This window comes from Petaurus breviceps, unplaced genomic scaffold (assembly GCF_028583685.1).
Source record: "Petaurus breviceps papuanus isolate PSGF00001 unplaced genomic scaffold, PetGlider_PUasm1.0 178, whole genome shotgun sequence".
Taxonomy (NCBI): domain Eukaryota; kingdom Metazoa; phylum Chordata; class Mammalia; order Diprotodontia; family Petauridae; genus Petaurus; species Petaurus breviceps.
This window is the reverse complement of record NW_027185777.1, coordinates 16,613,364-16,632,393: the sequence shown is the minus strand read 5'-3', so window position 1 is coordinate 16,632,393 and position 19,030 is coordinate 16,613,364. Positions and strand designations below refer to the sequence as shown.

The following is a 19,030-nucleotide window of genomic DNA, read 5'->3' as shown; positions in this document are numbered from 1 at the left end:
GGTGTTGAGGCCAGATCCAAACTCAGGTCTTCCTGACTCTGGGGCCGGCACTTTATTCGCTGCTTCACCTAGCTGCCCCCCACGTTATTCTTTTTAACCACCATACTTTAGCCTTCTGATATGCAGTAGGACAGATATGCCCGCTTTGAATTGGGATAAAAAATAAATGATATTTTGAAGTGCCTTTAGGCCAGACAGTTCAGGTTTTTCCATCTTATCCTGCCATGTTTGTTCTGTGCCATTTACTCTAAGGTTTTTATTATTTACTTTTTTTCTTTTTGGAAATTATTCATATGCCAAAACAGAATGAGAACTTGAAATATACCATGACTTTGTCCTTAATACCTATTTAATGGCTTCTGCCAAATTAACAGTAACACAGAACCAACCATTCATATCACAAAAAATATTAAATTAGCAAAGCAGTTTGACACAGTGATTATATTATTTCAGAAAAAAATCTTCTGCAGTGCATTTATATATTGAAAGAGCTAATTGTGTATTCTTGACTGATCATGGGTAATCAAAAAAGTATCCACAGGTTTCTTTCCTGTTTTACTTTCTTTTTTTTTTTTAAGCCATCAGGGTTAAGTGACTTGCTCAAGGTGACACGGCCAGTTATTTCTGGGTGTGGTGCTGAGTGTCTGAGCCCGGATTGGATCCAGGTCATCCCGACACTGGTACTCTTACTTGCTGAGCCACCTGGCCGTCCCTATATTACTGTTCTTTATTTCTTTGTGAGCTGTGTCTTAATCTTTGATGAAAATGCGGTTTGTAAAGTCTCCTAAATTAAATGGAAATATTCGGGGTTTCCCAAGTATCTATCTCAGCTTGTTTAAAAATGAGAGGGGGAAAAAGATGATTGATACTACCTATTTGATAAGTAGTGTCAAGCTTCACAGTTTGCCTAGGAAGTCTGGTTTTTTCTATTACTAATCTACCATTGGTTAAAACAAGTGAATCAGTTTTTGGGTTATTTTAATACAGATAACCTTATTTTTTGTTATCCATGATCACAGTGTTACAGGTTGGTTTCTGTTAGTCATTCTTTTTACTGACCTTTTCTTTGACTTTTTAAATTGTATTTTTAGGGAAGAAACCCAGTGTAGACTAGCCCTTGGAAAAATTTTAGCATAAATGTATGTGGGATGGCAAATCTACTGTAAAAATATCATGATGTTTTCCAAAGCCAAGTCAGTGATTTTATGTAGTATCTGTCATACTCCTCTTGTCTTACCTAGTCAAAGTCAAAAGACTTGACAGGATTTCTCTCTTGAATAAACATTAACATAGTCTAACTTTTAAACTGCTTACACATGGTTCTTTGTCCAAATTTGCCATTATAAGCCTGCTAACCAATTTGTGCTCATTTCTCCAAGATTTGGGCACCTATATACTCATGTCAAAAGGCACTACAGTTATCTTGCAGCAGTTTTATTTTGTACTCACATAACCTGTTTTCCATGTTATTGAACACAGTCATTTTGAACCAAAAGACCATTATATGTGCAGGTATGGGAAGTAAGTTAGTTATCTGATGACAGTTGCTATCAACTATCATGGTTGTCTTTATATGTTTTTGAGGAGCATTTTAGATAATAGCCATTTTCATTCTCATTTTTTAAAAGAAAAAAACAAGTATATATTATAAAGAGAAATCATTCTGATTCACTAAATCCTCAGATCTTTCACTTAAATCCTGAGTACTTGACATGTAAAATAGAAACATCTTGTTTTCTGCAGTAGAGGTTTCTGAAAAGTTGCATATTTATCAAATGACTTTAAAATCTATTTTAAAAGCAGTTATTCAGAGGAATGATATTACAGTAATAAAGTATACCATTTTGAAAAAAATCTATAAAGTATAACCATGCCCCAATTTCTCGTCTTAGTATTAAATATATATGTTTATGTCTAAAATCTGATAAAAGGAAGTTCCACCTGTACCTATACTGATGGGTAGCATTAAAGATTTGGATCGGAAATGATTTTTTACAAAAGTCAGTTTGTATTATTTAATATAATTCTTGAGCTCATTTTTAAGTAGGTTCAACTCTTGGCTTTGTTATTTATTAATTTTATTGTGTGACACTTAGCAAGCCACCTCTCTAAGCCTCAGTTTTATTCATCTATAAAATGGAGATTGTATAACCTATCTATTTCATGAGTTGTAGGAAAGAAGTGAGATGTATGTACATAAAATTCTTTGTAAGTTCTAAGGTGCTGCATCATTATAATAATGCTCTCTAATTATTTTTTGATGTCTCCATTCATTAGAACATAAGCTTTTTTAGGGCAAGGACTATTTTTGCTTTCCTATGTATCTCCCAAGTATATAGCTTACCATAATATATAGCTTACCATATTTTATATATATATATATAACATATATATAATATAGCTTACCATAATACAGTAGTAAGAGCTTAATCAATTCCTGTGAATCAGTTTATTTGGTTAAAATGTGAACTTTCTCTTTTTCTTTTTAAGTTATACCCCTAAAAATGACTGACTTTAAGCTTTAAATTTGTCTGTACATTCTTACCCTGTATGATTAAATTGCTCTAGTCTTAAACAATAAATTACAGCATTTGTTTCAAGCTTATGAAAAGCAAATTATTTGCCATTTAATTCTTTTGAGGTTAGTTTCTTTTCCTTCTAATATATGATCTTCATATTTTCTATTAAATGTTGTAGAGACCATCTATTAAACTTTGTTACAAAATCACTAATTTATGCAAAAAAATTTGAACTTTAACCTAAAATATATTCAGTTTTTGTAAAATACAAGTTGTCTTTATATAGAAGAAATACTTATCTTAAAATGATTCTAAATAGTGTTAAGAATAATCATCTAAAGGGGTTTAGACCTTTAAAACCATAAAAGAAGTCCCTGGTAACAACTTCAAAGTCTTCCTCTCATGTTAGCACAACTGAGTCAGTATATGAATCTAGCAGTCTAGCAAATATAAATTAGTTTTTCCAGACACGTCAGTGAACGAATTTTTAACTAGGTGATGGAATTCTTGACATTAAAAATTTTTAATATTTCTTGACTCTCAAGTTAGGTCCATTATTTATCGTAGAAATCTTTTCAGTTGACATTTTCTGATCTAATCCAGTGACAAGATAACCAAATATTTATTCAAGTGGGTTTTGATAGTTTGTGCAGCAGCCAGTCTGAAGGTAATGCTTCCACTTTCCGTTTTAAAGACTAGATTCTTTTCTGTGCTAATTTGTTGCATATTACCTTGTAGATGAGCTGACTAGCCCTAGCATTAACCATGATATTGCACATGGTCCTGCTTGTGCTCTCATTTCTACACCTGCCTCTCAAGTGCCCACTATAGCAACAGTTCCTCCCAGCCTCACAACTCCACTCCCTTTAGTTCGACGTCAACTACCATGTGATCATGGTAAGTATAAATAAATTAAAAGCAGATATGAAAAAATTATCCCCTCCCAACCCAATTTTTCTTTTCATGTAAAAAGGATCAAACCTTTGATTGCTAAAACAATTAAATCACACATCCAAATGTTGAATTAAATATCTTTTCAATTAAAAATGAAAAATCAAATCACTTTGATGGGTATTATTTTGATTATATTTGATTAATATCTCGATATTAAGAGAGTAGAAATGAGTTTTGACAGTTTATAAACAGATCACCCCACAAGCAGTCTCATCCCTTTATTTTAATGGAGAGCTAATAGGAGTCATTACTCTTTTTTTTTGGATGGGCAGATGGGGTTAAGCGACTTGCCCAAGGTTACATGGCTAGTTTTGTGTTAAGTGTCTGAGGCTGGATTTGAACTCAGGTCCTCCTGACTCCAGGGTTGGTGCTGTATTCACTGTGCCACCTAGCCACGCCAGGAGTCATTACTTCAAGGGTAGTAGTCTACTAGTGGAAAATGTATATTGATCCTCTCTGAAGACCTGCAATTCTAAAGTCCTATATTAGGAGTCTAGGCCAGTTTTTCATTGTCCACTTTTCACATGTTCTTAATGAAATAAGCAGATTATGTAATTTAAAAAAAATTATGTATAAATCAAGAGTGAGCTATATGAAGACAGTGACTCTATTTGTACTTTAGATTCCACATAGCATTTATCATGTAAAGCCAATATGTGTTTTGCTGATTGAATGAATATATAATGTTTGGTCACCCCTGATGGTATTTAGAAGCTTTGATTTTAACTCATCTAAGCAAAAAGCCAAGTAGGTCAGCAGTATTTCCTTTGCCCATATTTTAGATCAGAGTATTTAGAACATACTTGAATTGTGTTACTTTGTTTGGAACATTTGACCCACTTAGTATAGGATCATAGCTTGAGAGATTGAATCCAAACCCCTCACTTTACAGATGCCCAGAAGTGACTTGCCCAGGGTCACACAGTTTTAAGAGTCTGAGGTAGAATTCAAACCCCAATGCTCAAAAGTTTTGTGATTACATATTCTAGTAGGTTTCAATGAATGCTGTGCTTATTATGCTTCCCTCTCATACTCTTCCTTCCCAGAGGGCAGGGAAGGGACCCCAAAAACCTTAGTGAAGAAATAAATTTAGTGTTACTGAAGAGTCAAACACTGAACAACAAAAATTTGGGAACCTTGTGCATAACATAATCACCATTTCTAGCTTTTAGAAAGCCACTGTTTTCCCTTATGTATGTTTAGTGTGTTTTTGAGATTGGTGAGAAAGCAAGTGTATGAATGTATGGTGTTAACTCATCATGGTCTAATATAAAAAAATACAAGTTGTAGGGTAGTGGAGGAAAAGGCACACTAGTGGAAGGGAAAATAAATAGCAAAAATGAATCAAAAACAGATTCTTGTACTAGATTATTCTGTTGCCAAAAATCCTGATTTACTGAATTGCATGAATTCATCCTTGATTAAAATTGTAAATTCAAGTTCCCCAAAAATAATATACATTGATTATGTGCTTTTCTTCTGCCATAATTATATCAACCATGAAAAGATTTTCTTCTATGCTCCTCCCATTAACAGTTATCTTTTTTTTTTTTTTTTGCCTTTTGAAGGGCAATTGGGGTTACGTAACTTGCCCAAGGTTACACGGCTAGTTTTTTTGTGTGGGTGTTAAGTGTCTGAGGCTGGAACTGAACTCGGGTCCTCCTGACTCCAGGGCTGGTGCTTTACTCACTGTGCCACCTAGCTGCTCTCTAACAGTTATCTTTCTGTAGATATATGTCTTTGTTCCACTCAATTCCATTAGGCATAGGAGACATTGAATCATAGAATTTCAAAGCTGGAAATGTACTTATAAATTATCCATTTCAGCAGCCCTAGTATGTGTTTGTGGAAACAATTTGGGTGACTTACCCAAGGTATTAATAACTGGTAACGTAGTTGTGTTTAAAGACTCAGTGGCTTGGCACTTGTCTTTTTTGTGGTGTAGTGTTCTACTACCACCACATTTTCTCTCTTAGATGCATAAAAGAATCAATTATTTAAAAGAATATTAGACTAGATCTTTAGGTAAAATGAATAACCATACTACATTCTCGACTTGGTAAATTTAAAAATTTCATGTATCAGTTTTGTCTAAAACGATTCTACCTATATCTGTATCTAAATTTATAGCATCATTATTTATTCAGTTTTGCAATTATTACACACACACACACACACATACATACACACATCAAGGGAGCTTTTATAAAATTTGAGACATGCTACTAGCCGGTCATTATCTTCCAAAAAATTGTTGGGACAGGTAAATGGAGAAACGTGAGAAAATGAAGAATTTGGATTAACAGCTGTGGCATAGTATGGCAGGAGAACAGGCAGAGTCACTGGAACTCCAAACTGTAGGATACCCAAGCATGTCCTCTAGGTGTGTGGAATGGGTTCGCTTGTTTTGCCACTTGACATTTTAACACTAATCTGTTTTAAGTGTTGCTTTATAGATAAATATTAAGGTATTTATTCAGTGGAAAGTCTTAATTGAATTGACATCACCTCACAGAACACAGTGAATCTGAAAATCATTCAGCATATTTAACTGAGTGAGCACCGACTGTACACTAAACAGTGTACCAGTTCCTGTGAGAAAAACAAGAGAATTATGAAACACGGCCTCTCATCTCAGTCTGATTTCAACTTAGGAAGTTAGTTCATAAAATAGAACAATTCTGTCAGTTCCATGATACTTCACTTTCTCGATTCTCCTACTTCCCTGAACAAACTTTTGCTTCCTTTACTGACATCTTCATTCTCTTGCTCCCTAATTAGGAATAGTTCTCCCCCACCAAATATCTATTCCTTTTTTTTTTTTGTTCAAATGCTTTATTAACTTCTGATTTACATCATTCTTTTCTGCCAGATTTTGAGTTACAAATTTTCTCCCTGTTTTTCCCCTCCCTCCCCCCCAAACATCAGTCCCACAGGATATCCCCTCCTCCAATCTGCTCTCTCCCATATTTTCTCCCATACCCCTTTCGACTTTTCCAGTGGATCTCTATGCCCCAGTGCCGGTATATCTTATTTCCCAATTACATGTAAAATAGTATTGATACCAAATATCTATTCCTTATGGTTTTATGGGATATTGAAGCTGGAAAGACCTTTGGAGATTATCTAGTCCCATGGCCTCATTTTACATACAAGAAAACTGTATTCCACAGAGTTGAAATAGTATACACCAATCTCATGTCTTGGAGTGAAAGCTAAATGACCTGGTTTAACTGGGATTTTTTGGCCAGTTATGATTTGAATTAGATGAACTTTTGAGATCTTTTCAATATGAGATTCATATTTTCTATAATGAAAGAAATTGAAGAGAATATGATCTTAAGAGATCCCTACCCTCCATCTTTTCACTACTAAAGTTATTAGCAAAATGTCTTCAAATATTAAGACACTGCAAAGGCTGCTTTTGAAAAGAGTAACATAATAGTATGATTTTGAAAATCTCTGTGTACTGTGGTAAATTTTATTAACAGAAGGGGGCTTTTATAAGAGGTGTAGAACAGAGATGTCAAACCTGGCCTTGCCAAACTCCCAAGTGGGACCTGAACAGAATAAATTAAAAGCCAGTACAACATAGACGATGTTCCTTTGCAGTTGTCTAGGTCAAGATATGCCCTATGTGTTTCCTGAGTTTGACACCACTGCTGCAGAGCCTCTGAAACATCCCAGTTCTCCCTCCTTCTGAATACCAAGTTGGTACTTATTAGGTATTCAAAATTATCGTTAACCATCTTAATTTTAAGACACTTACTAGCTATGTGACTCTGGGCAAGTTCCTTAACCTCTGCCTCAGTTTCCTCATGTACAAAATGAAAATAGTAGCATCTGTATGTCAGGTTGTTGTGAGGACCAAAAGAGATAATTATGAAGCACTTAGTATAGTGCTAGGCACCTGGTAAGTCCAGAGAAGACAAGACTGGGGGAAAGAACAATAATCATCTTTTAAGTGTTTATTTGAAAGGTTATTATGTGCAAAAGGAATGAAATTTGTTTAGTTATTACGATTGATGTTGTTTAACATTTCAGATTGCTGGGCCGGCTAGGTGGCGCAGTGAATAGAGCACTGGCCCTGGAGTCAGGAAGACCAGAGTTCAAATCCGGCCTCAGACCCTTAACACTTACTAGCCATGTGACCTTGGTCAAGTCACTTAACCCCAGTTACCCTGCCTTCCCCCCTCCAAAAAGCAAAAAATCCCCAAACAAACAAAAAAATTTCACATTGCTGACATATTTTAGGTCAAATTTATCATTTAGGTGTACTTTTGTGAACTTTATTTGGCTTTGCTGGAGCTTCTCATAATTACTGTATCAGGTTCATTTTATAGGAGTTAACATAATTTTATTACTTGCAGTGAGTATAGAAGTTGATCCTTGTTGCAGTGCTTTATTTTATGTAATGTCTATCATATCAGTGTTGTGGTGTTTTTTAATGAGTTCCTAAGTCAGAAATATAAACCTCATTGTTGGAAAATACAGTACCAACATTTGGGTTACTGGGAGCAACTTAACATAAAACAAGTCTGTAAGGTAGTTTTCTATTTATCCTTTGATCTTTTTCTAGTAAAATAAAATAGAGAAAGAGGAGATCAGTGAATTGGGCATGCAACTGAGAAAAGCTAGAAAAAGAACAAATTAAAAATCCTCAAGTGCCAAATTAGAAATACTGAAAACCAAAGGAGAGATTAACAAAATTGAAATTAAGAAAACTATTGAACTAATAAATAAAACCAAGAGGTGGGTTCATGAAAAAAAAAACAAACTTGATAAACCTTTGATTAATTTGATTAAAAAAAGAAAACCAAATTATCAGTATCAAAAATGAAAAGGGTGAATTTACCACCAATGGAGAGGAAATGTTGCCTAACTGTATGCCCATAAATTTGAAAGTCTTAGTGAAATGGATGAATATTTGCAAAACGATAAATTGCCCAGATTAACAGAAGAGGAAGTAAAATACATAGCCCCATCTTAGAAAAAAAATTGAACAAGCAATCAATGAACTCCCTAGGAAAAAATCTCCAGGGCTAGATGGTTTCACAGGGGAATTCTAGCAAACATTTAAAGAACAATTAATTCAGTACTATATAGACTATTTGGGAAAATTGGTGAAGAAGGAGTTCCTACCAAATTCTTTTTATGATACAAAATATGGTACTGATACCTAAACCAGGAAGAGCCAAAATAGGGAAAGAAAATTATAGATCAATTTACCTAATGAATATACTTATCACAAGAATAATACACTTTGATCAGGTAGGATTTATACCAGGAATGCAGGGCTGGTTCAGTATTAGGAGAACTATCAATGTAATTCATCATATCAACAACAAAACTAATAGAAACCATATGATTATCTCAATAGATGCAAAAAAAAAAACCCCTTTTGACAAAATACAACACCCATCACTATTAAAAATACTAGAGAACATAGGAATAAATGAAGGCTTCTTTAAAATAAGTAACATCTACTTAAAACTATCAGCAAGTATTATATATAATGGGGATAAGCTAGATGCATTTCCAATAAGATTGGATTTCCGTTATTACCACTGTTTTTTAATATGGTAGTAGAAACCGTTAGCTTTAGCAGTAAAAGAAAAAGAAATTGAAGGAATTAAGTAAAGAAGAAACTAAGTTATCACTCTTTGCAGATGATATGCTGTTATACTTAGAGAATCAAGTAAAAAACTTTGAAATAATAAAAAACTTTAGCAAAGTTGCAGGATATAAAATAAGCCCACACAGATCATCAGCATTTCTATATATTACTAACAAAGCCCAACAAGAAGTAGAAAGAGAAATTCCATTTAAAGTTACTGTAGACATAAAATATACAAATGCAGAAACTATATGATCACAATTGTGAAACACTTTTCACACAAAGTCAGATCTAAATAATTGGAAAAACAGCAACTGCCTTGTGGGTAGGCCAAGCTAATATAATAAAAATTATAATTCTACTTAAATTAATTTATTCATTGTCATAGCAATCAAACTATCAAAAATTATTTTATAGAGCTAGAAAAAATATCAGAATTCATCTGGAAGAACAAAAAGTCCAGAATATCAAGGGAATTCGTGAAAAGAAATGGTAGGGAAGGTGGCCTAGCCATACTAGTTCTTAAATTGTTTATATAAAGCAGCAATCATCAAAACTACTTGGTACTGGCTAAAAAAAAATAGATCAGTGGAATAGGTTGGTTGCACAAGACAGGGTAGTCAATAATTATAGCAATTTACTGTTTGATAGACCCAAAGACCCCGGCTGCTGGGATAAGAACTTACTATTTGACAAAAACTGCTGGGAAAACTGGAAAATAGTATGGCAGAAACTAGGCATAGACCATTATCTCACACCTATACCAAAATAAAGTCCAAATGGTATTTAGAAATAAAGGCTGATACTGTAAACAGATTAGGGGAGCAATGAATAGTTTATCTCTCAGATTTATGGAGAAAGGAGGAATTTATGACCAAACAAGATAGAAATTCAAAATGGATAATTTTGATTACATTAAATTGAAAATTTTTTGCACAAAGCCAATGAAACCAAGATTGGGAGGGAAGCAGAAAGCTGGGAAAGAATTTTTACAAATAGTATCTCTGATAAAGGCCTCATTTCTAAATTATATACAGAAGAGTCAAATTTACAAGAATACAAGTCGTTCCCCAATGGATAAATGGTCAAAGGATATGAACAGGCAGTTTTTCAGAGGAAGAAATTAAAACTATAGTCATGTGAAAAAATGCTCTAAATCACTACTGATTAGAGAGATCCAAATTAAAACAACTGAGAGTACCACATCATACCTATCAAATTAGCTAACATGACAAAACAGGGAAATTAAAAGTGTTGAAGATGTGGGAAAATTGGAATATTAATTCATTGTTGGTGGAGCTGTGAGCTGAGCCAACCATTCTGGAGAGCAATTTGGAACTGTACCCAAAGGACTATAGAAATGTATATACCCTTTGACCCAGCAACACCACTATTAGGGCTGTATCCTAAAGAGATCATAGAAATGGGTAAAGGATGCACATGTACAAAAATATTCATAGCAGCTCTTTTGTGGTGGCCAAGGGGATGCCCATCAATTGGGGAATGACTGAACAAGTTATGGTGTATGAATGGAATGGAATACTGTTGTGCTATAAGAAATGATGAAGAGGCAGACTTTAGAAAAACCTGGAAATACTTATATGAATTGATGCCAAGTGAAGTGAGCAGAACCAGGAGAACATTGTACACAGTAATAACCACAATGTGCGATGACTGATTTTGATAGACTTAGCCCTTCCCAGCAATGCTAGGACCTAAAACAAGTCCAAAGACTCATGATAGAAAATGCCATCCACATTCAGAGAAAGAACTACAGTCTGAATGCAGAGTGAAGCAGACTATTTTCTTATTTTGTTTTTTTTTTTTCTCATGGTTTTTCCCATTAGCTATAATTCTTCTGTACAACATGACTAATGTGAAAACAGGAATGTAGATATAGAGCCTATATTAGATTGTGTGCTGTCTTGAGAAGAGAGGGAGAGAAAATTTAACACTTATGGAAGTGAATGTTGAAAACTAAAAATAATTTAACTTAAAAAGACAAATGTAGTGTTCATATTTTAAAAGAGAATATTGTGCCTTCTAAAAAATCCAGACTACTGAAGGGACAGTCATTTTTAAGTTAATGAAAATTCTTGATTATAAGATATTTATAAAATTGGGTAGAGTTTAAAAACCTTGACAATATGAGAAATGGAATTACTCAGAAACAGTAAAATTCAGTAGCAAAAATTGTACATACTGTTTGTAGAGCACTTTGAAGTTTACAATATACATTGTCTCATTTGAGTGTGACAAAAGCCCTGTTAAAAGAAGTCCTTCAGATGGAGTGGAAATACTTTTCTAGATAAGGAAATTCACACTTGCTAATGTTAGGAATAGCCTTCCCTCCAGAATGTGCTATTTCTGTCTTTCATTTAGAAACAAAACAAGATGAATAAAATAGGAATGAAAGAAAATTCCATATAATGATATCAACCACTTATGTAGCACTTCAAAGTTCGCAAAGCATTTCACAAATATTATTTAATGAGCTAAGAAGGGCTATTAAAAAAGAAAAATTACAGCCTATTTAATTAGGCATTAGGCAAATCCTAAATTAAGTATTAACTCAAGTTTTTACCCCTGAGTTTTGAGAGAGCCATGGGGAAGTTTAAACCCAGTGGAGGAGAAGCAGAGATTAACTTTCTTTAGTACTTCAAAAGATTTGTGGTTTCTTCCGTTTGGGTACTTCCTCCATGGAAGCAGGTTGTAGCTTCTTCTCAAAGCCTTAGTGGAGTAATGGGGCAATGGAAATGTAGCAGAAAGAAAACCTGAGTGCAGAATAAAAAGGCCCCTCTCTGAATGTCCCGGCACTCCTGCTCTCCTGCCTGGGTGTCTGTAGGCAAAGCCCTAACCTTCTGCAGCTATAAAGTGGGAGTGGGGTAAAGATCTTGTATTATGAGCCCACCCTGGTTACTGTGGGGCCCACATTGGATCTTACAGCATTATCTCCAAAGTCTCCGTTTTAAGCTTTAAGATCTGTCTCTATTAAAGCTTAAAACTGTATGGAGACTTTGGGGACTCACTCTATATATATACGGTGCTTTGCAAGCTGTACCGCGAATCTAAGAAGTCTTTTGGGACCTCCTGTATAAATGAGCTAAAGTGGTATTTAATAAATCATTGTGGCCAAAAACATTCATGAGCTGGTCAGCCAGTCCTTTGGCCTCTGTGAACTCAGTCTGATCATGGGGGAATTATCTGTCACATAATCTTTATTCAAAACCTTTCCATCGTGAGCCTAGAGAATATAGGGCCACCTCCATCATTATAAAGTTTAAAGGGGGGGGGAGACCTATAATGTCTGAAGGAGATAAAAAACATTGCTGAACTTCGCATCACAAGAAGAGCAGTCAAGTCTCAGACCTGCTGTTGCTGTTTGGTAGTTATTTAGCATTCTTGGTCTTCTATCCCATCTTGGTGAGTCTCAGTTCTGTTCTAACTGCTTCATGGCAACAGTTATTCACTCTGAATAACTGTTCAGTTGTTTGGCATCTCTAAAAGTTTAGTTGAGCTGCTGTTATAGAGCCCACTAGATTTATAAGAGGGATTAATGGTATTCAGAGGTCATGTTACTTGAAGAGAAAGGTCAGAGGTAAGGTTCAAGAAACTTTTTGTAGATAAAATTGAACAAATATTTTTATATCCACAAAGTAAAAAGAGGAAATGAGCAAGTCACAAACCATAAGAACTCATCTGCTTTCAATAGAAGAGCATAATAGTGCCAGCAAAATACTACTTATGTGTTTGTTCAGATTGATTCAGAATTAACTGAAGGGAAGTTCTGTTTAACTCAGCAGAAACGATTAATTAGTGTTTTAAGGAAGGCACCTTTCTCAGTTAACCTTTGATTTACAGTGATGTGTCTAGACCCTCACATTACTTTCTTTGTTTTTCTTTCCTAACTTTGTTACTGGCTCTAGTTTCCACTATATTCCTGTGCCACTAGCAACATCACATGACCAGGGGACTAATCTTTAGGCCTTATTAACTTCATCTATAAGATAATAGAATTCCATTGTAGAAAGAGAATTCTCAATTAAATTTTCAAAGCAGCACATTTATTCATTGTTGGATTTTTTTTTTCATTTGGGTTTTTTAAATTTTTCAGGTATTCAAGGTATTTTTATGTCATTTCTGATAAAACAGCATTACATACAGGAAATCTACAAAAACAGAAGTTCTTGCTTCTGTATTTAATTCATTATTAGGAAGGAACATCTATAAATAGCTACAAAAATTTATTGTAGAAATCTGAAGTATGAAGAGGAATCTCAGTATTTTAAAGTAAGGAAAAATAGAAAAAACATTTCAACAAATATAACAAGTGTTTTAAATTAATTAGAAGTTCTTGATGTTTCTGCACATATAAATGTGTTTGTACATGTTTGGAAATATGTAATTTTCCTCTCTAAGTTGTATGAAGTATAGATGAAATTTCTCTGAAGCAGAATTCTATTGTCTTTTTACAATTTTTATTTAATAATCTCTTATTTGAATATGATATTTACACCATAGAGGATGTCCCACGCATACCCACATATACACATATATACATGCATGTTTGTTTTATACATCTTTATAGGTATTCTTAATTTTGCAAATATTTGGAACCAGTTGATTGCAAGTACTATGGTTTTAGAGTTTGGTCAAGTTTAAGAGGATGTTAAGATTAATTCCTAATTTGGTGTTTATTTTGTCTTTGCTGTCTAATTAGGTCAACAATGCGTTATTTAATTTCTTCCACCAGCTGTTTTAACACATAACCACTCGATTGATTTCTGATCTTAAATTTCAGAATACATCATATTTGTTGAAGATGTTATATTAAATCCTGCTTTGTTGTGAAAAACACCATCACCACTAAGTAGAACACTTTACCTTAAGAGTGTTTTTATTTTTAGACTTCATGAATTTTCTCATCTTCCAATGTCCCTTTGCTTTTGGAAAAGGGAATAATTCCCACTGGCAAGGCTTTATATATTTTGAATTGCTAAGTCAGAAATATTTTCTCTCATTTCCATAACTACCAAGGCAAAGGAAATAACCTTGGATGAAATAGCCAATTCATCATTTAAAGATTTGAATCACAAAATATTAAAGAAAAAAAGAATTTTGTAAAAAAAATACTACATCATTCAGTTTGTCAAGCTTTGCTGATTGTCTCCTGACATTCTAATATCCTAAAGCAATTCATGATTTTGGGGAGGCATTTTTGTTTTTAGAAGTATAGTAAATGCATAGTCACATCTTTTTTGTTCTTGATCACTTGAATTTTGATTCTATTTAAAAAGATAATTGCCTTGCCTTTTACATGATTAATAGGTTTTTGCAATCTTTTGAAGCAAAGAACGATGTATTCATTTTAGTAATGTATCAGTATGTCCCCAAACTGAAGATTTTCTAGTATTTAAACTTTTTCCCTGATGAGGAAAAATGTTAACTGTTTACTTGTTTGGTTTGTGTCTACATATACATGTACATGAATACGTGTATATGTACACGTATATACATATACCCATAAACATACATATATACAGTCCCTTCACTGTCTCTAAAAAGATAAATATTCCCCCCCCCAAAAAAAAAAATCATGAGTTACTTCAAGATATTAGAATGTAAAGGGACAATCACTGAGGCTTGACATGTTAAACTGTTTCGGCACTAAGGAGAACTCATTTTTAATCAAGTCTTCCATTCTTGAATTCTTTGAATTATGTAAAACATGCTTGCAGAACCTCTGAAATTGTGGTGAGGGAGCTGTTCTTCTGAATTTAACACATCTGATTTTGTAAAATTTGGGGAGCTGTATTTCAATACCTTGTATAATCAGTTAATGAAAGAACTAATTTAGTATATGGAAACACTAATTTCACAATAATTTTATTATTTTTTTATCCCTGTTTTATAATTCTCTCTTGAATAATGTCACTCAAGTCTCATTTTATTCATTGAATTGCTCATTCTTTTTTCTAAGCAATTTAGTGTTTTGAATTTCTGTATCTTACAATGGTGATAATCAGTTTTAAATGTCATTGATTCCTCTCTTTACTAAAATATTACTGGGAATAAGATCAAGTCTGCCCCACCCCAAGCTGATTTATGACTGACTAAACCAGTTTTAAAATTCATCTCTAGAAACTCTACCAAATTATTCTTTAGTTTCTGATCTGTTAATGATACCACTTAACAGGTTAATATATTGTCTCACTTCATAGATGAGCCAACCAGCCCAAGCATCGATCATGATATTGCACACATTCCTGCTTCTGCTGTCATTTCGGCATCCACCTCTCATGTACCCACTATAGCAACGATTCCTCCCAGCCTTACAACTTCAGCCCCTTTAATTCGACGCCAGCTATCACACGATCATGGTAAATATAAATTAATAAATGCCTAGACCCAGTTCTAACTTTGGTTTTTTACCTAGGAGGTCATGATATTTTATAATTTCATCATCATTGCAGCAAATCATAACCCCAGCTGTATGCATCTAAGTGTTCAATTTTATGTGTAGGATCTGTTGGGCCCATCCTAGATGGCCAGCGCAACTCAAAAACTGAGAGATCAAAATCCTATGATGAAGGCCTGGATGATTACAGAGAAGAGGCCAAAGGGTGAGTACTGGGCATTTGCTGTGAGACACTCACACACACCTCTCTGTGTAGAGAGACTTTGAGATGTTCCATTTTAGATTTTCTCATATATGACATTGGAAGGTCTAAAAACTGAAGTCACCCCTAATAAATATATGCCTTTTACCAGATGATGTACAGAATGAATAAACTAACTTTAACACGGTCCCTTAAGTATACCTAGAAGTTGTCCTTTTCCTTTTGAACTGTCAGGGGAGGATGAGGTAGTTACTTATGAGGAAACACTTAAAGTAATAGAAAGATGCCATGCCATTCATTCTCATTGTCCCCAGAGCATACCACTTTAAGGCAGGAAGGCACAAAGAATCCTGGTTGCCACTACCAGAGGATCATAATTCATCTCTTAGGGATCCTTAATTTATCACTTCAATTAGGAAAAAAGACATTTATAAAATTGAGAGGGAACTTCTTTAATTACGTTTTCACTTACCCTTGAAAAAATCCCTTTAGAATACTGTTTGAGTCAACTTTTTATTGAATGTTACCTCTCCCATATGACACATTCGAAACATCCTGCTGTATTTGAACAACCTTTTAGTATGTGTTATAGATAATCAGATACAATTTATTTCCCCAACAGGTCTTTTAAGCATGTATCTAGCTTGAAGGGAATCAAGGTAGGTGTTTAGTTTATTATTCAAGTATATTATAAATGATTCTGTTCATTTTTTATTACTGTAGCTCTCATCTTGATCATGGAATTGAATACAAGCAGTCAACCTATACTAGTAACTTAAATATTGAATTTTTTCTTCAGTGAGTTCTCAGAGTATTACAAAATAGTAAATGTAAGCTGAACTCTTCACCCAGTTTTTATATAATACATATTTGTCAAGTATGTTACCTCAAACATTCTTCCAAATATTCCTAAATTATTTAGTTAAGCTAAATATGAAAAAAAATCTTAGATGTAAAATACTCATGGCAGTGAAATTCATCATTTTTGCACTTTTTTTATACTATCAAAAGTCTTAATAACCAAATGGATATGATTTTATTAAGATATTTTCTGTGGACTTTCACACAAAAATAAATTCTACTTTGACTCTCAGTCCTCTAGGCAACTCTCTAAGACTGTAAATTGTAGAGAATGTACTGACCTACATAGGTAGAGGGAGTTTCAGTTAGTGAGAATTGGTGAGGGAAGGTAAGTAGAGCTTACCAAGTGATTAGGAGATGCAAAAGAGATTGTAAAGAAGGTGTTCGTTAGGTTCTAACCAATTTAGTTGGAAACACAAGGAATTAGAAAGTTGAGTACTGAAGATTACACAGGCCTGGATTCCTTCTTCATACAAATTATTTTAAAGGGGAAAATAGAAGACATTTTACTATATTTGGGGGCTTTTTTTTGTAGGTGTTAGACAGCCAGAAATCTTCTGAAGACTCTGGGTCCAGAAAAGATTCCTCTTCAGAGGTATTTAGTGATGCTGCCAAGGAAGGATGGCTCCATTTTCGACAACTTGTCACTGATAAGGGCAAGGTATTAAATTTTAAAGATATTGTTAAATGTACAAACTAGTTAAACACGCGGCAAAATAACTTTTTAAGTAAAATCTGTAGCTACCAAAGGTGAAAACATCTGCAAGAATTCAATCATTCATTTGCCTACTTTTCCCAAATCCAGACATTTGACTATTTTGAAACATTCTGACTGGTTTTGAATTTTGGACTTTTGTCCAAATACTAGAGCAACATGCATGTGAAGTCCCCAGAAAGGAATGAATGTTCTTTGCTCAGATTGGTACATGGTATATTGGTATATTAATCCGCATAGTAGACATTTTTTAAAAATAATCATTTTCTATTTTACACAAGGCTCAAAATCCTTTTCCAGTTTAAATCTGTTGTAATTTCACTTGGTTTTAAATTAAATATTTTTAAATTTTATCTAGATATTATGACCTTCAGGGAAAATCTCACTGTAAAAACAATTGCAAAGTGTTCATTGGCCACCTTAAGCATGAGTGAAGTTCCTTTCAGTAATAAAGATCTTTAAGGGTCACCATAATAAATTCGTTGTCTGTTTGGATAGTATCATTTGCTATAAAATTATTGAACACCTTATCAATTTTATTCATTTTTTGTTCATAATATATTTTGGATCCTTTTGGCCAAGCTAGTTCAATCTTATGCTTCGAGGTTTCTCAGTCCTTACTCCTAAAAACACCCTCTTCTGACTCTACCTCACTCTGACTGTATCTGGGTTACAGTATACTAGATTGTGGTTTCCTCAAGAGCAGGGATAATAGCTCAGGTTTATGGATGTGTCCGCATCATATAACTTACAGCACTTTGTAAGAGTTGAGTTGTAATTATCCAAAAGGGAATACTTTTTGAGTTGGTTTCTGTAACCTCTTTTTTTTGGAGAGGGGGAGGCAGGGCAGTTGGGATTAAGTGACTTGCCCAAGATCACACAGCTAGTAAGTGTGTCAAGAGTCTGAGGCTGGATTTGAACTAACATCCTCCTGACTTCTGTGCCACCTAGCCACCCCCTCGATAATTTTTTTTTTTGTCTTTTGGAGGGCAGTTGGGGTTAAGTAACTTGCCCAAGGTTACACGGCTAGTTTTTTTTTTGTGTGTGGGTGTTAAGTGTCTGAGGCCAGAACCGAACTCGGGTCCTCCTGACTCCAGGGCCGGCGCTTTACTCACTGTGCCACCTAGCTGCCCCCCTCTATAATTTTTTATGAGTAGCCTTGCACAAACCCTCCAGTTAGTGTCCTGTCTACCATGGTTATGTTTTCCAGCGAGTTGGTGGGAGCATTCGGCCATGGAAACAGATGTATGTTGTCCTTCGGGGCCATTCGCTTTACTTGCACAAAGATAAGAGAGAACAAACAGCTCTGTCAGAGGAAGAGCAGCCCATCAGTGTGAGTGCCTGCTTGATAGATATCTCCTACAGTGAAACCAAGAGGAAGAACGTATTCAGGCTTACCACCTCCGACTGTGAATACTTGTTTCAAGCGGAAGACAGGGATGACATGTTAGCCTGGATCAAGACCATCCAGGAGAGCAGCAATCTCAGTGAAGAGGTACGTTTTTCTGAGTGGGTCCCAAGATTTCAGTCTGGGAGCCTTAATTGTATATGCCATTTGTTGTAAAACTCCTAGAAATTCACCATTCTGGATCAGGGAGAGTAGGGGATGGATTTGCTGTGCCTCCTGAATAGCCCCATTGGACTGTTCATCAGGAGACTGACGTTGTCACTGTACCTTAGCTTTTCTGTCTCTTGTTTTCTCTCTAATGGGAAGATAGCCATTTCACAGGATTTTTGTGAGGAA

General features: G+C 34.6%; 1 protein-coding gene across 5 annotated transcripts in view; it reads left to right on the top strand.

The window, feature by feature from the left end:
- The window catches only part of ARHGAP21 (Rho GTPase activating protein 21), a 144,047-nt gene that overhangs the window by 106,457 nt on the left and 18,560 nt on the right, over positions 1-19,030 (top strand). For 3 of the 5 annotated variants that reach the window (XM_069086316.1, XM_069086320.1, XM_069086319.1), the window contains 6 exons: positions 3,258-3,416; positions 15,312-15,470; positions 15,614-15,713; positions 16,333-16,369; positions 17,107-17,232; positions 18,497-18,781. In XM_069086316.1, coding sequence (XP_068942417.1) covers positions 3,258-3,416; positions 15,312-15,470; positions 15,614-15,713; positions 16,333-16,369; positions 17,107-17,232; positions 18,497-18,781 — 866 coding nt within the window. The remainder of the gene's footprint in view (positions 1-3,257; positions 3,417-15,311; positions 15,471-15,613; positions 15,714-16,332; positions 16,370-17,106; positions 17,233-18,496; positions 18,782-19,030) is intronic. The other 2 variants (XM_069086322.1, XM_069086321.1) reach the window with 1 other exon arrangement.